General features: G+C 53.5%; 1 protein-coding gene across 3 annotated transcripts in view; it reads left to right on the top strand.

Moving 5' to 3' along the window:
• Positions 1–15,971, top strand: part of NEURL1 (neuralized E3 ubiquitin protein ligase 1) — an 85,128-nt gene that overhangs the window by 55,578 nt on the left and 13,579 nt on the right. For all 3 annotated transcript variants that reach the window (XM_030865532.3, XM_060286723.1, XM_060286722.1), the window contains 2 exons: positions 5,817–6,058; positions 6,499–6,820. In XM_030865532.3, coding sequence (XP_030721392.1) covers positions 5,817–6,058; positions 6,499–6,820 — 564 coding nt within the window. The remainder of the gene's footprint in view (positions 1–5,816; positions 6,059–6,498; positions 6,821–15,971) is intronic.

The raw sequence follows: 15,971 nt of genomic DNA, 5'->3' as shown, positions 1-15,971 counted from the left end.
GGACTCCACTGGGGCCTGGGAACATGGTGGGGCTGGCGGGTTACGGTCAGGAATTCAACGGGGGCCTGGTGAGCAGCAAGTGACCGTGGTCCATGGGCAGGAGATGCCCAGCAAGTCAGAAAGGGTTTTCACGTCGCTCCCACAGAGGTGGCTCAGTGGGCAGAGACCACACTGGTCTCTGTGGGCAGGAAGAGGCCGGCACAGCACTTAGCAGGCCCAGGAATCGGTGAAGCTGCTTTGCAGCTGCCAGAGTGCTCTCTTCAGACCTACAGGGGACAGGGAACAGCACAGCCACTTCACTGAAGTGGAGGGAACTTAAGGCTGAGAGTGGCAGCCCCGACCAGGCTTTGGGGTCTCCTGTCAGATGGTCCAATCCTAGGATCTGCCTGTGGTGGGATGCTGGGGGCTGTGGGTCAGAGATTCCAGCCCCGCTTTCCTCCCATCTTCATAAAGACCTGGTTTGTTAGTCATTGTTGCTGCTTTTGAGGTATAATTTATGGACACTAACATTCACCCTTTTCAAGTGTATATTTTGGTGAGTTTTGATAAATGTATAATTTGTATAACCACTACCACAATTACGGTATAGAACATTTCTGTCGCCATAAAAACATCTTTGTGTTGCTTTCCTCTTCCCCAAACTCCGATACCCACTGATCTTTCTGTGTCTGCACTTCTGCCTTTTCCAGACTGTCACACAAATGGAATCAGACTGTGTGTAGCCTTTTGAGTCTGGCTTCCTTCACTTAACATGCTTTTGAGGTTCCTTCTTGTTGTGTCATAGTTCTGTTCATTTATTGCAGAGTAGTATTGATCGTGTGGGTGTACCGTGTTTTATTTATCCATTCGTCAGTTGGAGGGCATTTGAGTTGTTTCCGGTTTGGGTTATTTTGAATAAAGTTACTGTCCATTTGCGTACAGGTCATTGTACAGATGTCTTCATTTCTCTTGGGTAAGTGCCCACGAGCGTGATTGCTAGGTCATATGGTAGGTGTTTTACTTATAAGGAGCTGCCAGGCCATTTTCCAGGTTGGCTGCACCGTTCTGCATCCTATCAGTGATGGATGAGGGCTGCGTGTGAAAACACGGTTTGCAGTTCCCTGTCTGGCGGCATGCACACCTGTAGTGTGGAGGCAACATAATAGAATGCCAGGTATCCCCCTGTGTGGGACACGGATGAACATGTTTTTCATGTTTTATCAGTTATGACCATATTTAAAAAGTGTATCCAAACCCATGCTTTCTTGGCTGTTAAGGCTGAATGGCTAAGACCCTGGCCCTGCAGTCAGATTGCCTGGGTTTGGCTCCGAAAGCCCCATCCTGCTGGCTGTGTGACCTTGGGCAAGCCGCTCAATCTCTCTGAGGCTGATTCATCATCAGGTAAATGGGCTTATACTGTCCCTCCTACCTCATCAGTTTGCTGTGAGGGTGAAACCAGTAAGTATATGTAAAACTCTCAGTTCAAAGCCTGGCACGTGTTAGCACTTGATGAATGGCTGCCATTATTATTAGATGTATGGCCCATGTGTAGTAGATGTGTGTTCTGTGTGTACTGCCTTGTGCATCCATGTGTATATGAGTACATGTGTGTGCACGCACTACACGTGTAAATGTACGATTCCTGGTCTAATGGGTAAGGGCAGGAATAAGTCTCTTTCCCTCCTCTGTCTCCTAGGTTCTGGGTTACCCTCACGTGCTCACAGGTGTATGTGGGTACCCGTGAGCGTGCCTTTTTCTGAGGTCACTTGTCTGGGTGCACACTGTACCCCCAGGGACCAAGGTTCCCCCATTCCCATTCTCTATCTGTTCGGCTGTCAGCCAGGGAGGCTGGGCCTGTGCTGCCCTCGCCCACGCAGTACCCTCCCTGTGGGTGGGAGGCCCTGGGGAAGGGTCCTTCCAGGGCCTGGGTCTCTGGTCCCTGGGTGTCTTCACCATATTTGTCCTGAACCAGTGTTTCCTGGATCTTTATCCAGGGCCCCGGGATCCCAACTGGGATAGGCAGGAAGGAGAGGAAGTGTTTTGAAGGCAGCTGAGGCCCTGCAGTTCGTCCATGGATTCTGAGCGGAGGCTGCAGTGGGGGCCCCATAGGAGAGGCTCTCGTCAGCTGCCAGGCTCAGCAAGTTTAAAAACTGCTTTATTGAAATATAATTGACACACACTAAACCACAGGTGTTTAAGGTATATGACTGGATAGGTTTTGACATATGCACGTAACAATGAAGCCATCACCACAATCAAGATGGTGAACACATCTGTCACCTCTCACCCCAAGTATTCCCTCCTGGCCCTACCATCCCCAGGTCCACCAGTCTGCTTATTATCACTCTAGCTTAGTTTCTGTTTTATAGAATTGGTACCAGTGGGACAGAGTGGAAGGAGAGGAAGGGGTTTTAAAAGGGGTGGAAGCCCTGCAATTGCTCTGTGGACTGTGTCTGCATATTTTTAAAAAAAACTGGCTTCGCTCAGCGTGATGATTTTGTAATTCATCCGTGTTGCTGCTACTGTCAGTAGTTCATTCCTTTTTCACTGCTGAGTAGTATTCTGTTGTATAGACGTACCACATTTGTTATCCATTCACCCAGCAGGTATTTCTTCTTTTATGCTTTCAATTCTGCGTATGTACACAGCCCTAAACAGTGTATGATGTTACCTTTCACCAATGGTATTTTTTGAAAGCAAGAGGCAAGCTCTTTCTGAGACTGGCCTGAGCCCAGGGGGTACCTCTTCTAGGTGGGGCAACTATATCCAGTGCCACACGTTGCTCTCACCTCAACTGTCCTCTTCCATGGAATGACCTTCCCTGCTCTGTGCTATTCAGGGGTCATTCAGCTTCTTTGGGTGGCCTTCCCAGACTGTCTGGGTCTCCTCTGAGCAATTCCAGCCTTCACTGCTTGGTGGCTTTCAAAGCCCTTGAGCACCATTCTTGGTTCCTTCGTGAGAGCAAGGTGAGCCGCGCCTTGTGCCACCCTCAACTCGTGGGCCTGGCATGCAGGAAGCAACTCCAGAGAGGCCAGGAGGCTGATGCTCAGGGTATCTGGCTGGCTCTGGACTGTGGATGCTGGTGTCTGGGGCCCTTTGGGAAGGAGGAAGCAAAGATGCAAAGTGTTGCAAACCAGTGCAAATACTGGACCAAAGTCTGGCCTCCCCGCCTCCTGGGATTCTCCCCTCCTTCTCTCCTCTCTGCCGTCTTCCATCCCCTTCCTGGAAACCTCTCCCCTCTCTTTAGGGTGGGTAAGGCCTCTGGGCTAACCAGGCTTTCTGTATTATTAAATTCTTGCCTTGGAGGGACCAAAATTTGAAACATCCCAGATGGCCTCAGTCACATTCTGCGGTTTTCTACGTCCCCACCCCATCCTCCCCATCCTCTGTGTCTCTTCTCAAGATGACCGGATGGGCAGGAGCTGCCCTTCCTGATGGATGAGACACAGATCTTGGGGAAGAAATGAACCCCCCCAACCCGAGCCCCCAGCTGCCAAGGCTGTGCATTAATGCTGCCAATGCTGCTGATGCCTGGCTTAGAGTCTCGGAGTGGAGGCCACTTATTGTGCCAGAGAGGGGAAGTGACTTCCCCAACGTCACATGGCCAGTTAGTGACAGACACAAGCCACCTGGCACCACATCCCATGTTCTTTCCTCTCTCTGCCCTGCCTCCTGGATGCCAACCTCACATGTTTGTAAAGTGCCTTATGAACCAAGCCCTGCTTATGGAAGAAAGCACAGTGCCTCCCTGGCTAGGGGTTCTTGAAGCAGATCCGAGTTCCTAGGAAGCCTGGGCGAAAAGGCCGGCCTGTGTTCAAGATGTTGTGGGCATGGGCAGTGTAAAGCAGGAAGGCAGCCTGGGGAGGAGGGAGGAGGGAGGAGGGAGGTGGCCCCGGAGGAGGGAGGAGATGGGCATGCTCCTGGGGCTGACGCTGCAGAGGCTGCCTCACTCACCTTCCTGGTCTCCAGTGCCAGCGCCATGGTCAAGTGTTCACTGCAGCCCAGCCTTGTCAGTCCAGCTCCAAAGCCTTCTCCTCCTCCCCTCCTCCAGGAGGCCTTCCTGGGAAGTGACCTACATTTTGGTGCATGTTACTGTCTGCCATTTGTATTGCAGTTTCTGTCCCTATCTTATCTCCCTTCCTGGACTGTTGGCTGCTTGAGGACAGGATCCATGTATGTTTCATGCCTTATCTTCAGTGCCTAGGACAGGGCTTCGTATTCAGTAGATACATAATGAATACTTGTTGAGTAAAATACCTGGTGGTGGTAGTGACAGTGAATGGTGTTGGTTGTAAATGGTGGCTTGTCACAATGCTAGAGGGCGGAAAGTAAATGGTGGTAAATACTGGTGAGGAGCAGTAGATGGTAGTTGTTGGTGGTCTGTGACAGATGGGGGTAGATGGTGGTGGTGGGAGGTGACGGGTGAAGGGTGGGGCGGACGGTGGTGGGAGGTGATGAGTGAAGGGTGGGGGCAGATGGTGGGAGGTGACGAGTGAAGGGTGGGAGTAGATGGTGGTGGGAGGTGACGGGTGAAGGGTGGGAGTAGATGGTGGTGGGAGGTGACGGGTGAAGGGTGGGAGTAGATGGTGGTGGGAGGTGATGGGTGAAGGGTGGGAGTAGATGGTGGTGGGAGGTGATGAGTGAAGGGTGGGGGCAGATGGTAGGAGGTGACAGGTGAAGGGTGGGAGTAGATGGTGGGGGGTGAAGGGTGGGAGTAGATGGTGGTGGAAGGTGATGGGTGAAGGGTGGGAGTAGATGGTGGTGGGAGGTGACGGGTGAAGGGTGGGAGTAGATGGTGGTGGGAGGTGATGGGTGAAGGGTGGGAGTAGATGGTGGTGGGAGGTGATGAGTGAAGGGTGGGGGCAGATGGTAGGAGGTGACAGGTGAAGGGTGGGAGTAGATGGTGGTGGGAGGTGATGGGTGAAGGGTGGGAGTAGATGGTGGTGGGAGGTGATGAGTGAAGGGTGGGGGCAGATGGTAGGAGGTGACAGGTGAAGGGTGGGAGTAGATGGTGGGGGGTGAAGGGTGGGAGTAGATGGTGGTGGGAGGTGATGGGTGAAGGGTGGGAGTAGATGGTGGTGGGAGGTGATGGGTGAAGGGTGGGAGTAGATGGTGGGGGTGAAGGGTGGGAGTAGATGGTGGTGGGAGGTGATGAGTGAAGGGTGGGGGCAGATGGTAGGAGGTGACGGGTGAAGGGTGGGAGTAGATGGTGGTGGGAGGTGATGGGTGAAGGGTGGGAGTAGATGGTGGGGGGTGAAGGGTGGGAGTAGATGGTGGTGGGAGGTGATGGGTGAAGGGTGGGGGCAGATGGTGGTGGGAGGTGACGGGTGAAGGGTGGGAGTAGATGGTGGGGGTGAAGGGTGGGAGTAGATGGTGGTGGGAGGTGATGAGTGAAGGGTGGGGGCAGGTGGTGGGGGGAGACGGGTGAAGGGTGGGAGTGGATGGTGGTGGGAGGTGATGAGTGAAGGGTGGGGGCAGATGGTAGGAGGTGACAGGTGAAGGGTGGGAGTAGATGGTGGGGGTGAAGGGTGGGAGTAGATGGTGGTGGGAGGTGATGAGTGAAGGGTGGGGGCAGGTGGTGGGGGGAGGCGGGTGAAGGGTGGGAGTGGATGGTGGGGGGTAATATGCTGGTAGGTGGTGAAGTGGGAAGTAGCAGTAGATGCAGCAGGAGAAGGAAGGTGGCAAAAAGTGGCAGTGGTGCTAAGGGGCAAAGACGGTGGAAATCCTGGGCAGTGGTGACTTCTGCTTATGCCCCAGCCCTCTGCCCTTCCCTAGGGGACCCTGGTCCAGCTCTTGGACTGTCAGATTCTCTGACGCTGTGGCTTGTTCCTTTGCAGACTCCATCGGGGGCCCCTTCCCTGTCACCTCTCACCGATGCCACCACAAGCAGAAGTACTGCCCACCGGTGCTGCCCGGTGGGGGGCTCCCGGCCACGCCACTGCTCTTCCACCCACATACCAAGGGCTCCCAGATCCTCATGGACCTCAGCCACAAGGCCGTCAAGAGGCAGGCCAGCTTCTGCAATGCCATCACCTTCAGTAACCGCCCGGTCCTCATCTATGAGCAAGTCAGGCTGAAGGTGGGGCCTCCCTCCCTGTTCCCGTCACTGCGTCCCCCGGGGCCTCTGGACGTTCCTGCCAGGCACCGCCTTCTGCTAACAGCCATCACTACCCCCTGCCCCTTCTCTTTCCTCCCTACCGCACTTCTACCCTTCTTCATCCCTCCTCTTTCTCTCTCCTCCTCCTTACTCCTTTCTCAACTTTCCCTGCATGACGGAGAAGGAACGGGAGAGGGGAGTGGCCATGGGGAGGTGATGGGAGATGATGGTGGGAGGTGAGAACTAGCTCTCACTCGACTGGTGGGGGCTCCTGGGGGAGGGAGAGGAGCCCAAATAGCGGGTGAGCTGGGCGGTGTGACTCCCCATAGGAGTCTGTCTGGGGGTGGTCTGCAGTGAAGGGCACAGCCCCTTCCCCTTGGGCTCACTGACGGCGTGTCTGAGGCCAACCCCCTGCCGCCCAGATCACCAAGAAGCAGTGCTGCTGGAGCGGGGCGCTGCGGCTAGGCTTCACGAGCAAGGACCCATCCCGTATCCACCCTGACTCACTGCCCAAGTACGCCTGCCCCGACCTGGTGTCCCAGAGCGGCTTCTGGGCCAAGGCGCTGCCCGAGGAGTTTGCCAACGAGGGCAACATCATCGCCTTCTGGGTGGACAAGAAGGGCCGTGTTTTCTACCGCATCAACGACTCGGCCGCCATGCTCTTCTTCAATGGGGTCCGTACAGCCGACCCGCTCTGGGCCCTGGTGGACGTCTACGGCCTCACGCGGGGCGTCCAGCTACTTGGTGAGTGCCCACTCCCTCTGGCCGCTTAGGTGCAGGGCACACTTCTGGTGCTGTGGTCTGACTTGACTTGGTTCTATCAGGCATGGGGCTCTCTCCCGCACTGGTAGCAGCCCTGGGGCTGACTGGGCACTGGGACAGCTCTGGGAGCCTTGATGTGAACTGTAGAGCATCCCTTCTTCCAGGCCCACAGCTGTGGCAAGTGGAGCCTGGCGAGATTTCTGCCCTCTGTGGTCCCTCAGGTTGTGCCTTTGAGCCGTGTGCGACCTTCATGATCATGTATGGCAGCCTCAAAGACCCCCTCACCCCCAGGAAGTAATTAATATTAATCATCATAACTACAGTTTACAGAGCACTTACTGTGTGCCAGGCACTTTGTTATTGCCGTTCTCGTAGCAAGCCTGGGAGGCAGACTCCCTCACTGGGCCCGTGGAGGCCAGCCTCAAGCTCAGGGAAGTTGTCGTTGGCCCTAGGAGGCGCTGCAAGGCTCAGCCCCAGGTGAGCCCTGGCCCCTGGGCTCTGCAGCCTTCCAGGAGGTCCAACCCCACCTTAGTCCTTTTTGCAGGGATATGGGTGAAAGGGGTAGGAGGGGACAGCAGAAGGTACGAGGGGGGCTAAGACTCTTCTGGCTGCTTCTGGGCCCCCAGTGTGAGTAAGGCTACTACAGGGGAGTGAGAGGGCAGACATCCTGTGGGAGGTGAGGAGGAGGGGCATTAGAAAGTATTCTAGGGCTGCTAAAGTACCAGGCTTCCTGGCAAGGGCACACACAGACCCTAAAATGCCAGGACTGGAAGGGGACTCAGAGTCTCAGACTTCCTTGGGTCTCACAGCGAGTTGGTGGCTGAGGTGGGGCTGGAATCCAGGTCACCTGACTCCCAGTCCAGGAATCCCACTTTGCTGCACTTGAGCATGTGTAGGCAAGTGTGTGTGCATGTGCACACATAGGCTGGGTACAGGTCAACCCATTGGCAAATTGGCTGTGTCTCCAGGAGGATCCTGGATGAACCTCAGGTCTTCCATCTGTAAAATGGGTTGGTAGGAAAATTAAATCCAACTAAAGAGGCTATGAGTAAAGTGCCCAGCATAGTCTTGGGTACCAAGTCGATGCTCAACCCAATGTTTGCTCTTCCCATCTCCCATCCCTGCCCCACATCCCTGCAGAGAAAACTGCCATGGAGGTGGTGGAAAAACGTTTTTTCTTTTTGTCCTTTCTGACTTCAGAGCCTAGAAACAGTGAAGCTCTTTTTTTTCAGAACACTTTTATTTGAGTAAAAAGATAGTTAAAAAGAAAAAAGACTGTGAAAGTAAAAACAAAGAAATGAGTAATCGTTAGAAGTCTTTCTGTGTGAAGGAGGGATCCATGTCTTACCCAGCTAGTTTCCTCTCCAGGGTGGAACCTTGTGCCTGGTGTGTACAGGACCCTGAGGAATATTTGCGGTGTGGGTAGGGGAGAGTGGTGGGATGGATGTTAGATGAAGGAAAGGGTTGGGGGCGTGGCCGAGGTAGACCCAGCCCCCCTCACAGACAGCCTCAGGCTCACTGGGAGACAAAGCAAACACTCGAGAACAATCGGGGCATAACCCAAGAGACAACAGTTAATTGCTGAACGCTGTGGTCATAGGATCTCATCCATTTGCCAAGATGGTTTCCATCCAGTTATCTCATTTCACCTCCCAGCAGCTGGCCCTGGAGGGAGTGATTATTATCCCCATTTGTCAGGGAGAAAATTGAGGCCCATGGAAGGCCTGTCCTGTCCGTGTATGGGTGTGGCAGAGCTGGGACTTGAACTGGGTGTTCTGATGCCAAAAGTAGTACCTTTCGCATTACCTGCCCCCCCCATCCGCTCCCCCCCCCCACCAGCAGCCGCGGTGGGTTTAAGCAGGAAGTCAGAGGAGGCTGAAGTCAGTGTGGGAGGATGGAGTCTAGGAAGACTTCTTGGTGGAGGAGGCTTAGGCTGGGCCTATAAGTTCCAGGAGGGTTGGGATGGGGGTGAGGATGAAGGGGACATACTGGGTGAGATGGGGCTTCCAAATCTCAGGGGCTGAGGGAGGGGCTTGGAGAGTAATCTTGAAGGCCCCCACCCTGGGGCAGAGCCCAGGCACTGACCTGGCCCAGCCTCTTTGACTATAAATGGGTTTTCACGCAGTATTTTCAGTTGCATTTGGATTCCCTGTCGGCCTCCTCTCTGTATACCCAATAAGGCCAAGGCCCCAGCTGATTCCCGTCACAGCTGCAAATCACCATAATCCCTGGGCATTGTAAAACACTGATTATGGCCCCTAACATGAATTAGCAGATTAAAATAGCTCCTCGATTTGCTCTTCCTAAATTGATTGTTTTTGTGAAGAAAGGAGAGACGCACCCAAGTTATCTTCGGAGGTGGGCCTGCTGCTCTATGCTCTCATTCCGTGCCCCTGCCCCCGGGACACACCTGCTGCCCTGTATAGTCTCAGGGTCCATTTCCCTCCCTCTCCTCCCCACTTCTCATCTCCCCCTCTCTCCTCACCTGCCACGTCACTGCACCTGTGTCTTTCTGGGCCTCTCTCTCCCTCCACCCAGATCCCGCCGGCTCCTCTGCTTTCCCTCATCTTCCTCCTCAGCTGAGTTTCTCCTCTGAAGAAGTCACTCTCTGTCTTGGGGGCTCTGAGGATGGGCCTGTCTTTCCTGGGGTGATTGTCCCCCAAAACCGTGGCTCATCTTTAGAGATTACCTGCCAGAGGCCTGCCCCCTCCCCTCTTGCCTCCACCTGGAACCTGTGGCCAAAGCCCTCCGAGCTCCTCAGCCCAGAGACATCCTGGGCTCCCTGGCACATAGTAGGTCCACAAGTCAGGCCATGGACAGATTGGCCGTCTTCCTGCCACAGAGTGGAGGTAGGGGCTGATGTCTCTCCCTGATTGACACCTCCAGGTGGGGTCCCCATCCCCGCCCCCCACTGCCCTAACCATCACCTAGGCCCCCTGATGCCCGTGCCATGGCCCCGGCAGACCTGCTTCAGGCCTTCCAGGCTCTCTGTTATGCTGGAGTTCACAGCAGATCACCCTCTTCCCTCCGGGCACCCTGGCCCAAGCCCGGGCTGGTATCTCCAAGAATAACAGCTTCCTACCTCCAGGAAGAAGGACCTGCCAGCAACTAAATAAATACAAGTTTTATGGGGTGATTAGTACTTGGAGAGATAAGTTCCTATCCCAGTTTTCAAGGTCTCCCTCCTCCTCTCAGAAGTGTTGGTTCAGGAAGAGCAGCTGTGGATCCTGGCAGAAAGCTCGTGAGCCAGGAATCCATTTGTAGAGTGTTCCTGCACACACCCTGCTGTGCCCACCACAGCCTAGGTGCTGTGCAGGGGTCGGAGGAGACACTAGAATTGGAAACCCAGCCCCTCTCCTTAAAGAGTGTTTATACTGAGGGATATGCCATATGACTGCTCTGAGGTGACCTAAATCCAATACCGCAAAAAAGTGTGGCTGAAGAATAAAACTGGGGGGGTGGGGTGGTGGTGCAGCTGGGGAGCAATCCAGAAGGACTTCCTGTAGGAGATGAGTTTCAAGTCAGAAACCAGGGGAGGTGAAAAGAATGGACTGGTTGAGGAGGAACAATTTAGGCCAGACAGGAGGGGTGTGCGTTGGCACAGAGGTGGGGAATTGGCGGTCAGTCGGGGAGCAGATCCTTCAGGGGATGGGATGAAGTGGGAAGGTAGTGGATGACTAGCAGAGAGCAGGTGTGTGCCGGTGTGGGTATGCTCAGGCATCACAGAGGAGAGAGCCAAGAGAGTAGAAAGTTTCCAGCAGCTTCTTGCTGTCAAGTTTTTCAGTAAGAGGAAATGTGGCCCAGAGATGGGGAGGGGCCTACCCAAGTTCTCCCAGCTAGTCAGAAGCCAGGCTGGGCCTGGGATTCAGACCTCCCAGCTGACGTGGGCACAAGGTCAGTGTGAGAAGACTTACTGCCACATCAAGATGTCTGTGGCTGAGCCCAGGAGGGTGTTAGGAGGCCATTAGGGGGGCTCCCAAGGACTCATGGTGTCATCCTAGGTCTTGGTAAAAGAACCCACCTGCCTACTGAGGAGAAGGATGTACAGAGACCCTCAGGGTAGCTTTCTGGGGGCCAGGCTGCTGCTGCACCAGTCTCTGGGGTGGTGGGCCAGCCTGGCTGCTCCGCATTGAGAGGCCTGGGCCTCTCCGTAGATAAGGCCTGGGGTCAGGTCTCTGTCCCGGGCGTGCCTCAGCTTGTGGTACAGAGCGTGAGGCATCCCGGCCAGCTAAGGGCCACACTGCCATCTGGGGCTTCCGCTTCCCAGGCTAAACCAATATTTACCTTCAGCTGTGGCTGCCAGGGGCTGAGAGGCAAATATTGGCTTAAGGAGCCTGAGCCAAGCTCTTGGGATGGAGAACGAGCTGAGGATGCTGACAGTGATTTCTTCCTTTTTGATGGTTTTCATTTCTTTCTTTCTTTTTTTTAAAAAATTTTTATTTATTTATTTATTTTTGGCTGCGTTGGGTCTTCATTGCTGTGCGCAGGCTTTCTCTAGTTATGGTGAGCGGGGGCTACTCTTTGTTGCGGTGCGTGGGCTTCTCATGGTGGTGGCTTCTCTTGTTGCGGAGCACGGGCTCTAGGCGCGCGGGCTTCAGTAGTTGTGGTTCGCGGGCTCTAGAGCGCAGGCTCAGGAGTTGTGGCTCACAGGCTTAGTTGCTCTGCAGCATGTGGGATCTTCCCGGACCAGGGCTCGAACCCGTGTCCCCTGCATGGGCAGGTGGATTCTTAACCACTGCGCCACCAGGGAAGCCCTTCATTTCTTCTTAGTTAAAAAAAAAAATCTTGCTGTTCTTTCTGCTTCGGAGACTCTTCCAGGTGCTTCTTTTTTGCTCACCTCAAATTCTGCCAGTTATGTCAAGGCCCAGTACCAAACCCTCCCCTCCACCAGGGAGCCTTCCCTGACTTACCGTGTTCTTCATGACCCTTCCTCTTCCTGAAGCAAGTGGGGGTCTAAGCAGTATCAGCAGTTGTGCATCATATATTGTCCTCTTTAAGAATACAGTAGAAATCCTCTTTGTCTATATTATAAAAAAGTTATTACTGTACCTATTTTGCAGATAAGAAAACAGAGGCTCAGAGAGGTCTGATAACTTGTCCATGGTCACACAGCTTGGTGGAGCTGGGACTTGAGCCCAGAAGTGTGGGCTGCATTAGTTCCCAGCTTCTCTAAATATGAGTCTCTCTGGTCTCCCTATTATGTCTAGATACCCCCTGAGGGGTGGGGATTTTGGCCCCCTTATGTCTTCCAGAATAGAGCTTGTGAGAGCTCCAGGCATCAGGGATCAGCCATATGTGTTGGGCACAGATAGGCCACCAGGGCCCCGGGAGAGTTGAAGAGGGGCAGTGGGTGACCAGCGTCCTGTTTCAGTAGTGAGGGTAGGTCTGCCTGCCCTGTAGTTCCCTGAAGGCTCTTGAGGGCTTTGTTTGATTCTGTTGTTCACAGTGTGCTCTAGTTTTCTACCAGAATGAATATATATAAAGTGCAACCATATATAGTTGCCAATATTTGACTGTTTGTAATGTCCAGAAATGGCAATTTTATGTGTTTCCATCTAGTATCTCTTTGGCCCAAGATATAGTTCTGGGGATCTTGGAGAGAGCCGGTGGCCCAGAGTGGGGTGTGTGTAGGGGAGGAGCTGGGGCCTTGTAGTATTGGGGACAAAGCTGTCATTTCAGAAGCAGGAGACCTGACTGAATCGACTCCACTTGGCCATTCACTAGCTTTGGGCAAGTCTCTCAGCGTCTCTGTGCCTCAACCACCTTGTCTGTTATTTGGACATAATTATACATGCACCATGTACCTCACAGATATTCTGTGAGGCTCACATATGTAAAAGTGTTTATACAAATGGGAAGGGCTGTCTTTTTCGGTTAAAAAGGAATATCTAGAAACACCACCAAAATAGACAGTCCCCTGCCAGTCGTCTCACTGGAAGAGGGAGCCTTAAAACCAAGTCCCTGTGTCTGGATGAAAGTCAAACCATGCGATCTAAACTGTTTCTTGGAACAAGATCTGTGGTTCTCCATCTGGGTTCCTTGGAGCACTGGGATTCCACAGAGGCATCTCTGAGGCAGCTGAGTGGCAGGGCTTTGTGGCCACCTCTTAGACTTTAAGCAGTTTTCTGTCCCATTGGATGAATGATTCCACTGCTTGAAAAAAACGTTTGAGAACCACCAGACCAGATGATTCTGAGAATCTATACATCTAAGATCCTGCGGCTTGAAGATTCTATAAACCTAAGAGTCTATGACTCTGAGTGATTCTGGGACATTCTCCCCTTCCCTCCGCGAGTCTCAGAAAGTGTGTTTGTTTCTCCTAGCTTTCCCGTGGTTGGGTTTACATGGAGAGTGTGGAGGTGGTGTGGGCTCAGGGCACTGCCCAGAAGGGTGGAGAAACCCCTCGTCCATCCAAGCCATGTACCCGTCCTCCTGGCTCCTTCTCCTGCTCCGTGCCAGCTGCGGACCGGCAGGAGGATGTTTATGGACACAGTAACTGGGTTGGCGCGCCTTCCAAACAGGGGCCGGCAGAGATCTGCCAGCCGGCTGGGCGGCTGCAGGCTGACCCGTGGTTAAAGATTATCCAGCGCTGCGGATGTGCGAATCTAAACAAACAAGACTTGGGCCGACGGCAGGCCCTGCTTCAAAGGAGCCTCTGCTCCAGTTCCCAGGCCCTGCCTTGGTTACCCCGCACTGGCCGGCAACGTGTGGGGGGCTGAGTGGGTCTCTGGGTGGGAGCTGGCCCTGGTGCCCTCCGCCTGGCGCCTCTTCCTCCACTCCTTTCCTTTCTCTTCACTGGTTTTGCTCAGACTGTTCTCCCCAGGCATTTGCTAATGCAGTTTTCCCACCCGAGTGGCTCTCACTTCTGTCAATCCAGACCCTCTTGTCCTTCAGGGCCTGGGTCAAATCTTGTTTTTCCTGAGATGCTGTCTCTGAACAACTGTGACTGTTAGAAAAACTTTCTTTGCATGGTTCCAAGTGTCCTGTACCCACTCCTTGGGGCCCCCTCTGAGCCTTCTCTTCTTTAGGATAAATCTCCCTTTTAGGATAATGCTGTCCAACTGAGGCTAAGAACTTCTGTTTCAGAGCGAGTCAAAGTAGAGGATAGATGGCCTTGAGAAGTGGTGAGCTTCTTGTCCCCAGGGGCATTCTAGCCAAGGCTGGCTGAGAACTTGGCAGAGATAAACAGATTTCCTCATTCTCCTCTGAGGTCCTGTCTTACCTGAGACACTAAGAATTTTGTAACAAAATTGTATTCAAATATTTTCATGCCTCCAAGCTTCAAATCTCCCAAGGGCTACTGTCTCCCCAGGGCCCAGGTCCTGGCTCTCCCTCTCTTTAACCCCTGCCCAGGGCTGGGCACACAGGGAGTCAATGAGTAGGTGCCCTGAGTGCCACCCTGAGGGGAGGAAACCCTGGCCCAGGCCTCCCTGCCCTTTGCAGGGCCTGGCTCTTTCTGCCTGGGCCCAGGGGATCTGCAGAGCCAGCACCAGGCACCAGATTAGGCAGGAGCTGAAGACTGACAAATTCTCTCCTGAAAGATGGGACACAAGAGGAGAGCCAGCTTTGCAGCTTCTGCCGTGGCCCTGTGCCACCCCTCCCCTATCATAAACACCTCCAAGTGGGCAGCTGTGTGTCCCAGGCACGGATTAAATAACTTGTTGCTTCAAACGTGGGGCCACCCCACTGCTTGGGGGTCACAGGCTGGCCCTCTGGGTTTTCCAAGCTGTACCCCAGGGCGCAGTCCTGGGCTGAGGTTCAGCCCATGGTTGTTCTTCCCTGGCTTCGGGGACCCGGACCCTTCCCTGACCTCCAGCTTGATGTGAACTCACATCAGGGTGATGTGACCTTTGCCGTCCCCTCTGCGGAGGGCGCTCTGACCAGTTCCTCCATCTCAGGTTTCATCTATTTCAGGGCCCCGCGCGGCCGGGCACACTGATGGGATGGTTATTTTGGAGTTTGCTGGTGGCCTGCAGCTGCTCCTGACCCCGAGGGGTGGAGGGGATGGGAGAGAAGACATACTTGGGCTGGGCACTGGCCCCAGAGATTCCATTTTTAGCCGTTTCCCAGCATCTCCTGTACCTCCTCTCCTAACTCCTGTGATATTTCAACAAAGGCCAAAAGGATCTCTTTCCTACCCCTTCCCCTCTCTCTCTCTTTGCCCACTGTTTCTCCTTCTTTCTCTTCTTTTGTCTCTGATCATCATTTGTAGCTTCTCCTTCCTGGTCTTTAGTCAGTAATGTCAATGATTTTGTCCTGGGTGCTTGTCATGACTGATGGGAAGTCCTAGGTTCAAAAAGTTAGTTGTCTGAGTGCAGGTGGACCTGACTTTGGTTGATAAACTCAACCTGAGAAAATGGTAATAACTGAAGTTATCAAGTATCCAGGTGCCAGGGGCTTCTCAATCTACCTCTGATCCCTGCGACAACATCGCAAAGCAGGTATTAGTGTACCCCTGTTCTCATGGTGAGTGATAGGGGGCTGGAGGACAGTTGCTTACCCACAGGCCACCAGCCAAGTGCTGGATCAGACATTTAAACCCAAAGCCCATGCATATTCTTCTGAACCATGTAGCATGAAAACAATAACAATGGCTCATATTAACCTCGTGATTATTATGTGCCAGGGACTCTACTAGGTGCCCTAGGTACTGTATTCCACCTCATCTTCTCAGCATCCCTTCCGAGGGGAGTATTAGAGTCCATATTTTATACCAATAAGTAAATGCCGATTTCACTGCTGAAGAAGAGAGTCCCAGAGGGGTTAAGCTATTTGCCCAAGGTCATACGGCCAGGAAATGGCAGAGCTAGGATTTGAACCCAAGCTGATGACTTCAGAGTCCTTGCACTTAACTGTGCTCCTGTCTTGCCTACCAGTATATGGATTTTGTTAACCAAAAAACCTAAAATACTTTTAGGTTGCATTATTAGAAGTATAGTGTACTTATCAGGGGAGGTGTGATGGCCACATTGTGCCTTGAGCTGGCCAGGGCACATCTGGAATCCTGAGTCTGGTTGTGTTCATTGTCGAGGAGGTGGGAAGGTGTGTGGGGAGTCTGAGTATTCCCTGAGGAAAGCGGTCCTCAGTGTGGGGCTGAGAGGCAGCCCCAGGGGTAGTAGGTATAAATACAGGG

Source organism: Globicephala melas, chromosome 16 (assembly GCF_963455315.2).
Source record: "Globicephala melas chromosome 16, mGloMel1.2, whole genome shotgun sequence".
NCBI classification, from domain to species: Eukaryota; Metazoa; Chordata; class Mammalia; order Artiodactyla; family Delphinidae; genus Globicephala; species Globicephala melas.
Note: the sequence above shows the minus strand (reverse complement) of the source record. Positions and strands in the feature narration are given on the sequence as shown.